The following is a 13,606-nucleotide window of genomic DNA, read 5'->3' as shown; positions in this document are numbered from 1 at the left end:
GTGCTGCAGTGTGGGATCCCTCAGAGCATGTTGTGGTTTATCATACAAGACTAGGGCTTCCCACCACTACACCAAGACTCTGGTGTGTGCAGGATTACATTTACATCTATCATTATCACTGTGTTGTTTCCCTGTCATGTCCAAGCATGTTGCATTTCTTTTAACTTAGTATTACTTTAAAATACAACTGGAGTACAGATGTATGTGATTCTTTTTGCCTCTGCCTCCTTGTGGTTGTTGCAGCATTTGGCTGGACTTCGGAAAAACTTCGGTCAGTGCATCCACCAAGGCAGAGAGCAATCGTAGTCTTGAAAACTATAACGAGGTGACACAAAGTCTCCTCGCCATGAGTTGAGTTTTCAACGATATAATCTGCAAACATTGTGAGGGTTAATCTTCGGCGACAATCGAACTGATTAGGTTATCAGAATCAGAGTGTAAAAATGAAGCAGCAGCTGAATATTGCAGTGATGCCGCTCTGTGATCCCCTGGTTGTATGCGATGAGCTTTGACAGCAGACATTGACCCCGGGGTCAGCCTCCCCCTGCATACCCATCTGATTGCACGGTTGTCACATTGAATCATCTTCCCCCGCGGACACACCTGCCGACTGTTCACCGACGGCTCGGCTCGGCTCTGGGATCAGGCTTCCCGGGACATGGTTTTCATTAGTCTCCGGAGAGACAGTGGTGATTACAAAAGCCAGTGTCTGACACTGTCACATCTGATGACTTTCACATCTGTCCGGCAGTGATATTGTTATGCCTTCATCCGCCAGAGTTCTGTTCCTCCGTTGTAATGCGATGCTTCCTCATCACAGGAACACATTCTTTGCTTCTTTTGTCAGCTATTGGCTTCACCTCCTGTGTGTGTGTGTGTGTGTGTGTGTGTGTGTTTTTGCAGGAGCTACAGTTTGAGCATGCCCGGCAGGCGTTTGCACAAAAAGACAAGAATAAAAGTGGCACCATCACAGCCTTGGACTTCAGCGACATCATGGCCACCATTAGACACCACATGCTGACTCCATTCGTAGAGGAAAACCTGGTTTCAGTGAGTTCAAGAAAAAGGTCTTCATCACTTGTTAAAATGTAATAAGGCTATTATTTATATTTTAATAATAATAACGTGTGGTATGACGATGTTAATAAACAATGTGAGAATGTGAAAGTGGTAGTTTGAGTGGTGAACCTATAGCTGCTCCCCTTAGGAGTTGGAAGAGACCAAAAACTGAACTAAGAGAGAGTGAATATTGGAATTGTCCAGGTGGCCACAAACACACCTCCAAATTTGAATGCTTATGTTGCTGGATGTGTAAATAAGCAGCTGTTAGCCATATGAATGTAAAAACTGATGATATGTCAATGTTGTGTTCACAACTGGTTCGCCCCCAAGTGGCCATAAAAATATCTGTATTTGCAGTTTTAAAACAAGAAAGTAAAGACAACGATCCAGCAACACTATACATTTAGCTTCAACATCCATGTTTCTATTTAATCTGTTAGAGTAGTGCAGTTATTTCACAGAAATAAACAAGGATTTAAGGGAATATAAAAAGAGACAGCCGAAGTGTTCCTTTACAAAAGCAGCCACTGACTTTGGATCTTTCTCCAGGCTGCTGGAGGCAGCACCTCCCACATGGTGAGCTTCTCCTACTTCAATGCCTTCAACTCCCTCCTCAACAACATGGAGCTGGTGCGCAAGATTTACAGCACCCTCGTGGGCACTCACAGTAACACACTTGTTACCCAAGGTACATCTGAGACACTCGCCGCTATCACCGAAATGAGCCATGTGTGCGCTTCATATGTGATATTTGACATGTAGCATGTGTGTGCAATTATGTTTCAAATTTCTTGACAGAGTGGTGTGAGTGAACAGTCATGGAACATTAACTGTAGCACTATGTAACCAAGGTAAATGGACATTTTTAACCTGGTAATCAGATCAACCCCTACATGTAGACCTGTGTAAATGCTTATAGTTGCTCAGTTAGCCACATCTGCTCCTAATTGTGTTTCCCCTTTGAGATGCAAACCGTCGACTGTTCCTTTTACTTTTCTTTCAGTGGTTTTTACTCCTTCTAAAAAAGACAAATGGTATTTGCAAATAATTCTTATCTGTGTTGGCAAACATATTAGATGGATGGGTTTTTTAAGTGTAAAGCAAACACACACGTCAGCTGTCAGTCACAGAAAAGTATATCGTTGCAGCACTCGAGATCAGAGAAGCAGGCTTGTAACGGAAGGTTGCGATGCTTTGACCTGACAGGAAGGTCTTTGTGGAGGAAGTGAATAACAAACTCTTTTCCCCTCCTTCAACAAGTACCATTAGGTTTCTTTTGAGCAAGACCACCTGATGGTAATGGAGCTTCTCAGCATGCAACAGTAGAACTGAATATAAAGCACATATAAAAGAGTGACGCAGGGTGCTGCTGAGAGAGTGCATGCTCAGTTAGTGCACTCCGGGTCAAGGCAGTAAAGCACATAGAGAAAATTTTTTTTCTTTGTTTTAAATATTTATTCTGTAATCTTCTTAATTTTTTATTTAGCAACAAACATCCACAATAAACCAGACCCAAACAAGGAACAGTGTTTGCAAATTCTATTTGATAGTAGCCTGCTGTATAAAATATACCTTTCTATTTGTTTGACCCTAGTGTTTTGAGGCTTTAATTGACTGAAGTGTGTGCATCACTTCATTTCCTCTTCTATTTATTGAACTATAGAGGAGTTTGTTCATGCTGCAAATAAGTTTGGTCAGATCACTCCAATGGAGATCAACATTCTGTACCAGCTCGTTGGACTCCACACTCACTCTGGGTAAGATTCAGAATTTGTTTGTCTTGTGTTTTTACGGTATAGTTTGTGTAAGATTTAGAGAGACGCAGGGAAACTGCTGATGTGGGGCATTCACATAGTATCTCAATGTATTTAGGCCTATGTATTTGAAACTAAATTCTTAATATTTTCAGTGATTTGCAGGCAAACAGACTGAGAATGACAAATACATAACAATTAATTGGAATTAATTCACTTTACATTTAAATAGACAATATTGTAGTTTTATTTCATATACTTTTTTTTCTGTGGTATTTGTATAATATAAGTAATCAAATAATATTTCACTATAAACGTAGACTTTCTTTCTTTAATGGCTTTTTCTTTGATTACCAAGATTTGAAAATATTTATAGGAGCATTGTAACACTGTGGAAGCTTAATACTTTGTCAAATTGACCAAAGTAAGAAGTCAGACTCATAGCTTAACGATTAAATCATGCATATGGGGTAAGGACAGGTTCAAATGTGATAAACAAACAAATACATATGTAGAAAATCTGCTTGACTTAACTTTTTCGCTCCTGTCCACGCAGTAACTTGCGTAGGTTCTGCTGCTGTTTCTCTGATCCACTGAGGCTATTCAAAACATTTACATGAAACCATTGAATGTTTTATTCCCCCATGAATGGAATACATATGTTACAGGTCTGTTTATTGGCTGTAAAGATAGAGTTATTGCTCATTCGCTTTAACAACAGTGGCTCCACTGGCTGATTTACAAGACAAACATAAAACATGGACGCTGGCTTTATGACGCGTCAGGCCAGTGGGGAATATTTGTGTCTCAAACATTTAGAAACAAAACACTTCCATTGAGTTGGTTGTGGGGGCCACGGGGCACTCATCCAGCTTTGTTTGTCTGTTGTTTATATAAACTCAAATTAAAGTTGCTGTAACTTCGCGTTATATGCCAGTAAAAGGGTCTGTGGAAAATCTTACATCACCGGTTGCCGCTCGCAGTAGATGCGGGCTGCTCTGCTTTTTTCCTGCCCTAACTCCCCTCTCTCTCCCTCCCTCTCTCTCTCCCCTGCTGTTGTGCGTTAAGGCGGCTGAACCACACAGACATCGAGAGGATAGCCCCGCTGGAGGAAGGAGCCATGCCATACCACCAAGCAGAGGCCCAGAGACAGGTAGCCCTGATTGGTCCCCTAATATGCCTCACATCCTCCTGCTTTTCATCAAAGCCTCTTCCACTACTTCCTTCTCACACAGGAGCAGAAAAAGGGAGAATGTTCTGTCGCTGAATTATCAGAGTGCCCTGTGTTTTTCTCCCCGTTGTGAGGCGCACTACTTAAACCCCCAGATAAAAGTACCCCAATTATAGTCGTAGGGGAGGAAGGGATTGTTGCACATTGCTCCTCTCCATGAAAGGCTCTCCCCATTGTTATTCAGTATATGGCTGCGCGTACACATGGGCCGCAATCACACATCTGAGAAGCTAATGAGAGGCTTTTATCAGTGTGTGGCTCGGGTTTTTTTTTTTTTTTTTAGGGAGCCTTTAGCGAAGTCCGCTAATGGCAGGAGAGGGAGTGGGGAGTCAAGGTGGATGTGGGAGAAGCAAATAGTTCCTGCCTTTCCACCAGATGACACGTCTCTATATCAGGCCTGTGGTCAGATGCTCTAAAGCCACTCGTGCTCCTGGGACTCATGCTCAGAGGTCTGGAATTTGATTCCTTTGGGGAGGTGGGGGGGGGGGGGGTGGGGGGTGCAATTCTCAGGCCTGCCCTTTAGTGGAAGTAGGCTAATTGTTTAAAGCCTTTGATCAAGACCTCGATCTTGTTAGCATGCAACCCTCGGTGGAAGCATCTGGGAAGAGGAAGAGACTGAGCTGCCTTGCTCTACTCCCTACTCCTCATCTGGTCTGGGAGAAGTTACTCACCACCTCGACACACTCACGCCGCACACACACACACTCAAACACACACTTTAACAAAAGTCCCACTCGGACCGTGTGATATTCATGTAGATCCTTATCTGTACATGGAAAAGGCTTGTGGGGCTAATCTGCACCCCCTTGCACGACAGTGAAAACAAAGGGGCTCCGCTTTCAACATCAAACACCAATCCAGAGATGGAGTAGATAAGAGAGAGATTACACTTTGTTGTAAAAATAAAAGAAGACCTTTAGCTCTCAAGCCTTTCACGTGTAGCGTGCATGATGGACATCCCAAGGTACAGGTTCACACAGTCATTTTTCTGTATCCAGAGCGGGGGTCTGTCTGTGACATTTAATACTGGCTGATGCCCACATTCCATCGCCTTCCTCCGTCGTTGAGTACTCATTCAATAGCATTTTTTATGTCCGCAATGTATCTGGTTTGCTCTAGTTTAATAGCCAGACGATCCATGATTAGTCTCCCCCCTGTCTTTCTTCAGATTCATTTAAACACTGGTGTCTTTTTCTCCTACACAGCACGGCCACGAAGCGTCTCGGCCCGTCTGGCTCCAGGCTGCGGAGTCTGGCTACAGGTTTACGCTGGGCGCAATCGCTGGAGGTGAGTGACATGTCTGCGGCACAGCCCCCGGCCCAGCCCTAAAGGGGTAACCTTAGACAGGCCAGACTGGCGCGCTGAGACCCCGGGGCCGGCCCATTGTGCTGCTGTGTGTACTGTTGAGAAGGGGTTTATGTGATGTGAGGCCCCGGCATTGTGCTGCCGTGCCATCGGTGGCTCCAGGCTGTCGTTGGAAGTCGGCGGCGCTTTGGAATGACACAAATCTTCCGGAACCGCACTCTCCGGAATCTCCAGTCTAATTACACTGGAAGACGAACGGATACAAGGAACCTCTGACATAACTGCCCCTTTAGATAGAAACACACTCTGACCCTGTCTCTGTGTGTGTGTGTGTGTGTGTGTGTGCGTGCGTGTGTGTGTGTGTGTGTGTGTGTGTGTGTGTGTGTGTGTGTGTGTGTGTGTGTGTGTGTGTGTGTGTGTGTGTGTGTGTTTGTCTGTGTCCTCCCCAAACATTCACAAAGACTTAAGAAATTCTCATTCACCAGTGGCCGATTAAAAAAAAAGATGTAGGACAAGGGTAATGGTGAAAACTTTTGTGTCTTTGTGGCAATGATGAGCTATTTCTGGCTCACGCCTCTTAGCTGACCGAGCTGTTTGCATGTTTGACAGAAGAGTCATTACAGCAGCCTTTAATGTCAGACAAGACATGGCAAGTAAAGCTGAGGGCAGGAGTTAAGTATGAGTTGTTGCAGCGTCGCCTTCAAAAGTATTCCCACAGTTATCAGACTTCCTTCTCTAAGTTTGACAATAGTTTGTTTATGGTCATACACAAGCACTACCCCCAGACCAAACATAACTAAAGGAATATTATTGTACAACTCAGTCATGTAAGACATTGACAAATGAAGAGTTATGTTGAAAGGATAGCCGATGAGCACCAAGAGGACTCAGGAAATCTATTTCGGAGAAGAAACGATTATTTGACGCTGATCAACAAAAAATGAATTTATACATTCAGTTATGAATTATTTTGAAAGTTGAGCGATCCTTCAAGTCAGTTCTCAAGTAAAAAGGCCAAACATTCACTCATTCCAGCTTCTCAAATTGACTTTTAATATATTGACCAACTTTAGGTTTTGGAAAATTTAAATATGCCACTTTGGGCTCTGGGAAATTATAATTTTTTTTTGGACTAATTTCTGACATTTTACATACAAATAATTAATCCATGATGAAAAGAAATGGTAGATGCAGCCCTGCCAGTTTTCAGTATGTTTCAAATAAAACAATATGAGCTAGTACATTCATATTTACATCATTTGTAACCTGTTCAGTTGATCAAACATTCTGGCAAAACCAAAATATTCAACCCGTTACATATATGTGTGTGTGTGTGTGTGTGTGTGTGTGTGTGTGTTTGTGTTGTGTAGCTACTGGTGCCACGGCTGTGTATCCCATCGATCTGGTGAAGACGCGCATGCAGAACCAGCGCTCCACCGGCTCCTTTGTGGGTGAGCTGATGTACAAGAGCAGCTTCGACTGCGCCAAGAAAGTGCTGCGTTACGAGGGCTTCTTCGGATTCTACAGAGGTAAACCCTTTACAGATTGTGTGGCTCGTTAACAAAAAGAAAAGGCTGCCTGAAATCTGTGTGCAACATGTGGGTCTCATGCAAAAGCCAAACCGTCTTATGGGAAAAAGCATTAGGATTTTGTCAGTGTGCTAATATCAGCAGCATGGTTTTGCTAATTGATACCAGAAACCTTTGCCCTCCCTGTTCAGCAGTGAATAAAGCAACACCCAGGGGTCGCGTTTCCATTATCTCGATACCTGGGAGAGCTCCCCAGAGGAAAAAGGCCCGGCAGAATTTGTGTTTGCAAGCAGTGTCTGATCTGCCTCTGCACTGATGGTGATAATGGTGCTGAAGGCTTGTGAAATACAACACTACTCCCCCCGGGGCTGCTCAAAAACCCAGGGAAGTCAAGACTGCCATCTACTGCTCCTGCCTGATCTGCCTCTATTTGCACACGATAAGAGGGTGATTGACTCAGAGACAGACACGCTCGGCTGTTCTCTGGCCGCATACCAGCAGCGCTCACTCAGCAGCTCCTTCAGAAGTTTATCTGGCTTGATGAAGGACAGTCGAGCCAAACAGTATGGCGGTTATCGTCACCGTAGCACCCAGCCACCCCACCCACCAATCTCAATGGGGACCTTTGTTTTGGTGCATCAGATGTATCAGCCACATCTGTAAATATTTATGGGTTTGTTTTACAGCACACACCAGATCCCCGCAGCTTACATTGTTCTAGCTGTCAGTGAATGTATTCATCTGACAGATAAAAAAAAATAAAAAAAAAATAAAAAAATGCATTCATTTCAAGCCAGACTTGGTCTCTCTCTTTCTCTCTTTCTCTCTCTCTCTCTCTCTCTCTCTCTCTCTCTCTCTCTCTCTCTCTCTCTCTCTCTCTCTCTCTCTCTCTCTCTCTCTCTCTCTCTGTCAGGTATTCTAATGGTGTCTATGAATAATATTTTGCAGGTCTCCTCCCGCAGCTCATCGGTGTCGCCCCGGAGAAAGCTATCAAACTCACGGCAAGTCATTCCACACTGTGTAGCTGGAGAGTGTTCAAAAAGTTGCTACCAATGATTCACTGTGAATGGAAAACATGCACAGAGCGTGGATGAAAATGCACTCTTTGCAATCAAAGATGTGACTGCAACCACAAGTTAACATTAATGCCCTGCTATCAAGATTGGGATTGTGTCTCATCTGCCTTTTCTCTTGATGTCTTATTCCCCCTTCTTCTTCTTCTTCGTTTTTTCAGATGAACGATTTTGTCAGAGACAAGTTCACCACTCAAGATGATACCATCCCTATCCCTGCAGAGATTCTCTCTGGTGCATGTGTAAGCATTACATTCAGTCTGTAGATGAACTCAATACCCAAGTAAAGAAACGCCTAAAAGATATACTAAAATATATACATGATTCTAAGTAATTCATGTGGCTAAATATTGGGAATTATTACTGGGAATGTCCTCATTGTCCTTTATTGTTATATTGCTAAATTTGAATCCCGTTTGGTTTATTGCAGGCTGGTTTACCAAAAAAACATACCCGCTAGTAATAGGTATTGCCAAATTAACACATTATTTTTAAAGCAATTTCTCTTGTTTACTTATAATATGGGTCAAGTGGTCCATCAGTAAATACAAGGGAATGTAATGTACATGCAAGCATTTTCCATGTAAAGCAGACTTCCACCAACACACACCCTGATGTTTGACTGTTTAATATAATGATATGAAGATGTTAGTACCTATGGGACTAGATAGCTTTTTGTTAACAGGCTACATCTAATGACTTTATACAGTGGAGCATGAAGTAGTCAGGCTCTCTATTAAAGTAAATGTAGCAATATTGCAATATAAAATGTTCCATTACAATTACATGTCCTGCATTGAGAATGCCACTGAAGTTTTAGTATCAGGTATTATTAGCTAAAGTATTGTAAAGTATCAAAAGTAAAAGTACCCAATATTCATCATACTTCAAAAGCTCATCTTGTGGCTTTTGATCTGTAAAGCAGCTGGAACTGTAAGATAAGTGTAATGAAGTTAAAAGTATAATATTTATTTTCTATTTAAGTAGAGTCATACAGTACACCTCATATTTGTACTTTGGAAGAGGTACATGGTTTGCGCTCTGCTGAAAAGTTTGTGTGCATGTTGATGATGACAGTTTCATCTTAAAGTCACACTAGCCAGACTTAGCAGATGGACTAGCTATCAAATCACATTTTACCAACATTTAAAGCTTTGTTAATTGTTAAGCATTGGAAACTCTGATTAATTGTTTTTTAAATGTTTTGTTGTTAGATATGCTCCAACTCAGTTTATTAGCATATGTTTCTCAAATTTGAATTTCCATCAGTAATAACTAATTTATTTAGTTAGCATGTGAGATAATAATTGCTCACTTTTTTATGTGAACCAATCTCTTGGCGTCCTACATGGATCATTTTTTTAAAAATTGTTGTCCCTGAATCCTCTTGGTCCAAATTGCTTTATTAAAATATATTTTGAGTGCAGCAGTAGATTTAAGATTCCTTCACTCCGCCTGTCCGCTGGCTGTGCTGGAGTGGAATAGGCAGAACTTACGGCAGAGCCTGCAGGTTGCTCACAGAGAGGAACCGGGGTCTGCGGGGCCGTGACCCCTGTCAGGGTGTAATTGTAGGAAGAGGCCCTGAGGGGTCCTGGATGAAGCTGGCTCTAGCTCAGTGTGATTGAGTTTGACAACAGCAGTACATACCCGAGGTGTGGTCGCAGCAGTGCGCAAGGATGTTTCCAATACACAATGTGAACTGCTTAAGGATACGTCCCGTCTATGGCCTCCATGTATCCATATGTTCATTGTATTTGAATCAGGCCACATCCTTTTATTTGAGGAAAAGTGAGACGTTTGGTTGATCTAACGGCTCTTTAAAAGGTGCATTATGCACTTTCAATGGAGGGGGATTTGTTTACATTTGCAGAGCCTGCAGTTAGTTTACCAAACATATTTTCTCTACATGTTATTCTTAGTGTGGAGTAATTTTATTACTATGAATGAAAACAAAATTGTTTTTGAGGCACCTGGAACCAGACTAGAATATGTTCTTAAACAAAACTGTGGGCCCTGCTGCTGTTAAGGACAACAACAGTGAAACAGTAACATTTCCGGTAGCATTCTAACTTCAAACAGTGTTCCAGGGGTCCAATTGTCCAGTGAGTATAGTTAGTTTATTCAGTTATAAGAATAATCCTTAAAAGATTTTAACTTCTCTGACACACCCAAAGTTTTGGTGCACCTTTAAACAGATCATCAGAGGAAATAACCGAAGAGAATTAAAGAGAGAGAGAGGGGGGGGGGGGGCATGAATCAATCTTCAGAGCTGTGAATGTTCCCACTTTAAAAATGACTCAAAGTGCCAGAGCTTTTTTTAGACCGTTGCTCGGATGTTTACAGATAAGACCCCTGCCCTGAATGTCACCAGCAACCATCCTGGGGCCCATGATGAGATTTGGGGAGGGTGATAAATGTGCTTGAGTCAGAGGGTGCAGTGCCTTTAGGGCGATTGCATGGCTGGACCCTGAGCTGTCTGGGTGATTCAGCGCTCTCCCCTGGGAATAGGGGGTGAATTGGGGAAGTGTGCGGGGCGAGACCGGCTCACCCTGCCACAGGAGGTGCCCTGAGGGGAGGCAGAGGGGCAGAGGGCTGGTGCCAGGGTCAGAGCCTGCCGACCATGAGCCGGGGCTTCTACTGCTCTGTCCTGACCCCAGTTGTTCTTCTATCAATGCCTGCTTTTTCCTCCTCCTGTCAAGGCCGTTCCCTTGCTAGAATCAGATCGGGGGGGGGGGGAAGAAAAGCATCTTTTGTGCTCAAGTTTATTGAGTTAATTGGAAAACTCCTACTAGGGAAGAATGCTTACACATCATTATATCTTAACCCAAAGTTCACCCCCTCACTCCATCTTAAAAAAAAACCTACATGTGTGCATTTAAACCACTGTTAAGCAGTTTTTTCTTTCTCCTGTTGCATCCTGCAGGCTGGAGCTTCCCAGGTGGTTTTCACCAATCCTCTGGAGATCGTTAAGATCCGCCTGCAGGTGGCTGGAGAGATCACCACGGGCCCCAGGGTCAGCGCCCTGAATGTTGTGAGAGAGCTGGGCTTCTTTGGCCTCTACAAGGTAGGTCAGCACCTCTGCAGCACCGCCATGTCTGCAGCGGCAACCTCTGTTGTCTGTCATACAAGGGCAGTGAAAGGTGTCTGTTATGTTCCCCGAGAAACAATACCAACAACATATTGTTCACCTTAGCTTATTTAGTAGCAGCGGAAGTTTTTATTATCGATTCATCTATAATTAATTGTTTAGACGTATTAATTTAGCAGAATGTTATATTATTATTTATTCTTTTATTGAATTGTTATTAAATAAGCATTACAATTTTAAAAAGCATTTTAATATGGCAGTAGATTAAGATAGTTACTTTGGGCTATATTGTTGGGAAGTCATCTTGCATCATTTATTTATGCACCACACACACACAGTTTATATAAGCACAGCTAATATAGTGAAGTAAAAACTACAATACTTCACCTGTGAATGCAGTAAAGGAACTTGATTAAATGCCTGTTGCCTTCGACTACTATATTAACATACATTACCATTGATTCTTTGTTGTAACAGTACACAGATGGAATGCTGCTGTATTTGAACAAACATTTGTATGTGCGCATAAACACAATGGAGACCGGGATCGAGGCAATTTGAAGATCAAACTGTCCTTATGCTGACTGTTTGCAATTTTCTTAAAACATTGTTAAACATGCAAAGAGGAACCAGGGCCCACAACCGACAGCAAATTAGTGAGGGATTATGATTCGCTACTGCTTCTTCCAGATCCTAGTGGGTTTACTTAGCGATCAACTCATGTGTTCATACACCATATGTTAATGAGTAGCAGACAGAGTGTGGCTTGTTAAAAAAAAAGAAAAAAACTTCCTTTTGGCAGAAGAAGCCATCACACTGTGTGTGTGTGTGTGTGTGTGATGGGTCTCTCTCTCTCTCTGGAGGCCCAGTGCTGCAGCTCTGCCTGGGGCTTTTTGGCTCCATCGTCAACATTTTAAACCCCATGTAGGTTGAATAAGACAGTTCCCAGACCACTTAATCCCCAAGAAAAACCCTCCTCTGCCTCCGGCCATGACTGACTGTGGTTGTGATGTATCTATATTTAAATGTTTTTTTTTTCTCTCCATGTTTCTGTTAGGGTGCCAAAGCTTGCTTCCTGCGTGACATCCCCTTCTCTGCCATCTACTTCCCTGTTTATGCCCACACCAAGGAGAAGCTTGCAGATGAGGATGGAAAGCTTGGGGCGCTGCAGCTGCTCACTGCTGGAGCTATTGCAGGTAACCGACCCTCATAGTCTGTGGACAGCAACATGTTGTGTTTTTAATCGAGGGATTGCATCACATTTTCATTCTCCAAGAAAAGCACCTTTTTTGTTTCCTCCCCACTTGTGCTTTCCTCCATTTATTGACTCTTGCCACTGGCGTCTTTGTCTATACAGCGCTTTTGTCATATCACACTTTACAAGCCCTGCATGATGCTGCAGCAGGGAATGTCAGGATGTGCATAGTAAAAAGTTCTTCATTGTGTATGTTGTGAAACGTCTCCTAAGGTGTACCGGCAGCTTCGCTGGTGACCCCTGCTGATGTCATCAAGACCAGGCTCCAGGTGGCGGCTCGAGCAGGCCAGACCACATACAACGGAGTCATCGACTGCTTCAGGAAGATCTTACAGGAGGAAGGTTTCAAGGCATTTTGGAAGGGGGCGGGAGGTAAATGCACCCAAACATACATACATACATACATACATACACAACAGTCCTGTAAGTGGGTTCATGACTGGGAATCGGAGCTCACTGTGGTGGCTGTAATCGTGTAAAAGGCATAGCATGAATATTAAATCCCACATTGTCATTTTTCTGTCTTTCATTAGCTCGCGTCTTCAGATCATCACCACAGTTTGGTGTGACCCTGGTGACCTATGAACTGTTGCAGAGATGGTTGGACGTTGACTTCGGAGGACAGTAAGTTTTTGAACCACGTTTCAGAACGCATGTATCTCTTGTCAATGTGCATCTCGCCCTAATCTAAATCTCTCCTCAGCCGTCCTACCGGCTCTGTGTCCACTGCCAAGCCCATGATGGAGGACCTTCCTTCTGTGACTGTAGACCACATAGGCGGCTACCGTCTCGCTGCTGCAACCTTCGCTGGGGTGGAGAGAAAGTTTGGTCTGCACCTGCCCAAGTTCAAGCCTTCTGCAGAGGTCACAATCAAACCAGCAGCTTCCGATACGGAGCCCGGGGCTTCATAAACCGTCACTCGTCGTGACCGCGAGGGCTACATCCTTCTATCCGCCTATTGTGTTTCCTCCAGAATGGTTTTACTGAACTACCTTTCAATTCAACACATTTGAGCAGTTGTCTTACTATGAATGCTGCATGAGTCTGGCCTTACCTTTATTGTTTTCTTTGCATAGCTTGCACAACTTTATTGTACATATTGTACTTCTCTACAGAGGGACAATTATGACATTACGAAGGATTGTAACTGCGTTTTCCGGTGGGCAGTATAGCTTGAGTGTGGTGTGTCAGACGCAAGGGTGTACAGATGTTTTCAAAAGCGTTCATTTTTGAAATCACGACCAGGGACTTGGGGAAATAATTTAAATGTATTTATTGTATTTTATTGAAATAAATCTTTCAAGCTGTT

The 13,606-nt window shown here is 43.2% G+C and overlaps 2 protein-coding genes across 2 annotated transcripts in view; one reads left to right on the top strand and one right to left on the bottom strand.

Moving 5' to 3' along the window:
* Window positions 1–3,379, bottom strand: part of hat1 (histone acetyltransferase 1) — a 27,540-nt gene extending 24,161 nt beyond the window's left edge. Inside the window, exon 1 of the mRNA XM_080038210.1 lies at window positions 3,351–3,379. The gene's annotated coding sequence lies outside the window, so the exon portion shown is untranslated. The remainder of the gene's footprint in view (window positions 1–3,350) is intronic.
* Window positions 1–13,606, top strand: part of LOC307258595 (electrogenic aspartate/glutamate antiporter SLC25A12, mitochondrial-like) — a 19,553-nt gene extending 5,947 nt beyond the window's left edge. Inside the window, exons 6-18 of the mRNA XM_080038206.1 lie at window positions 904–1,050; window positions 1,612–1,750; window positions 2,726–2,819; window positions 3,885–3,969; window positions 5,253–5,334; window positions 6,723–6,881; window positions 7,830–7,882; window positions 8,116–8,196; window positions 10,878–11,018; window positions 12,100–12,238; window positions 12,511–12,669; window positions 12,831–12,921; window positions 13,001–13,606. Of these exons, the coding sequence (XP_079894332.1) occupies window positions 904–1,050; window positions 1,612–1,750; window positions 2,726–2,819; window positions 3,885–3,969; window positions 5,253–5,334; window positions 6,723–6,881; window positions 7,830–7,882; window positions 8,116–8,196; window positions 10,878–11,018; window positions 12,100–12,238; window positions 12,511–12,669; window positions 12,831–12,921; window positions 13,001–13,208 (1,578 nt within the window). The 3' untranslated portion in view covers window positions 13,209–13,606. The remainder of the gene's footprint in view (window positions 1–903; window positions 1,051–1,611; window positions 1,751–2,725; window positions 2,820–3,884; window positions 3,970–5,252; window positions 5,335–6,722; window positions 6,882–7,829; window positions 7,883–8,115; window positions 8,197–10,877; window positions 11,019–12,099; window positions 12,239–12,510; window positions 12,670–12,830; window positions 12,922–13,000) is intronic.

This window comes from Ammodytes marinus (genome assembly GCF_949987685.1).
Source record: "Ammodytes marinus genome assembly, chromosome: 12".
Taxonomy (NCBI): domain Eukaryota; kingdom Metazoa; phylum Chordata; class Actinopteri; order Uranoscopiformes; family Ammodytidae; genus Ammodytes; species Ammodytes marinus.
The sequence above is the reverse complement of the archived record's forward strand: the minus strand, read 5'-3'. Positions and strand labels throughout refer to the sequence as shown.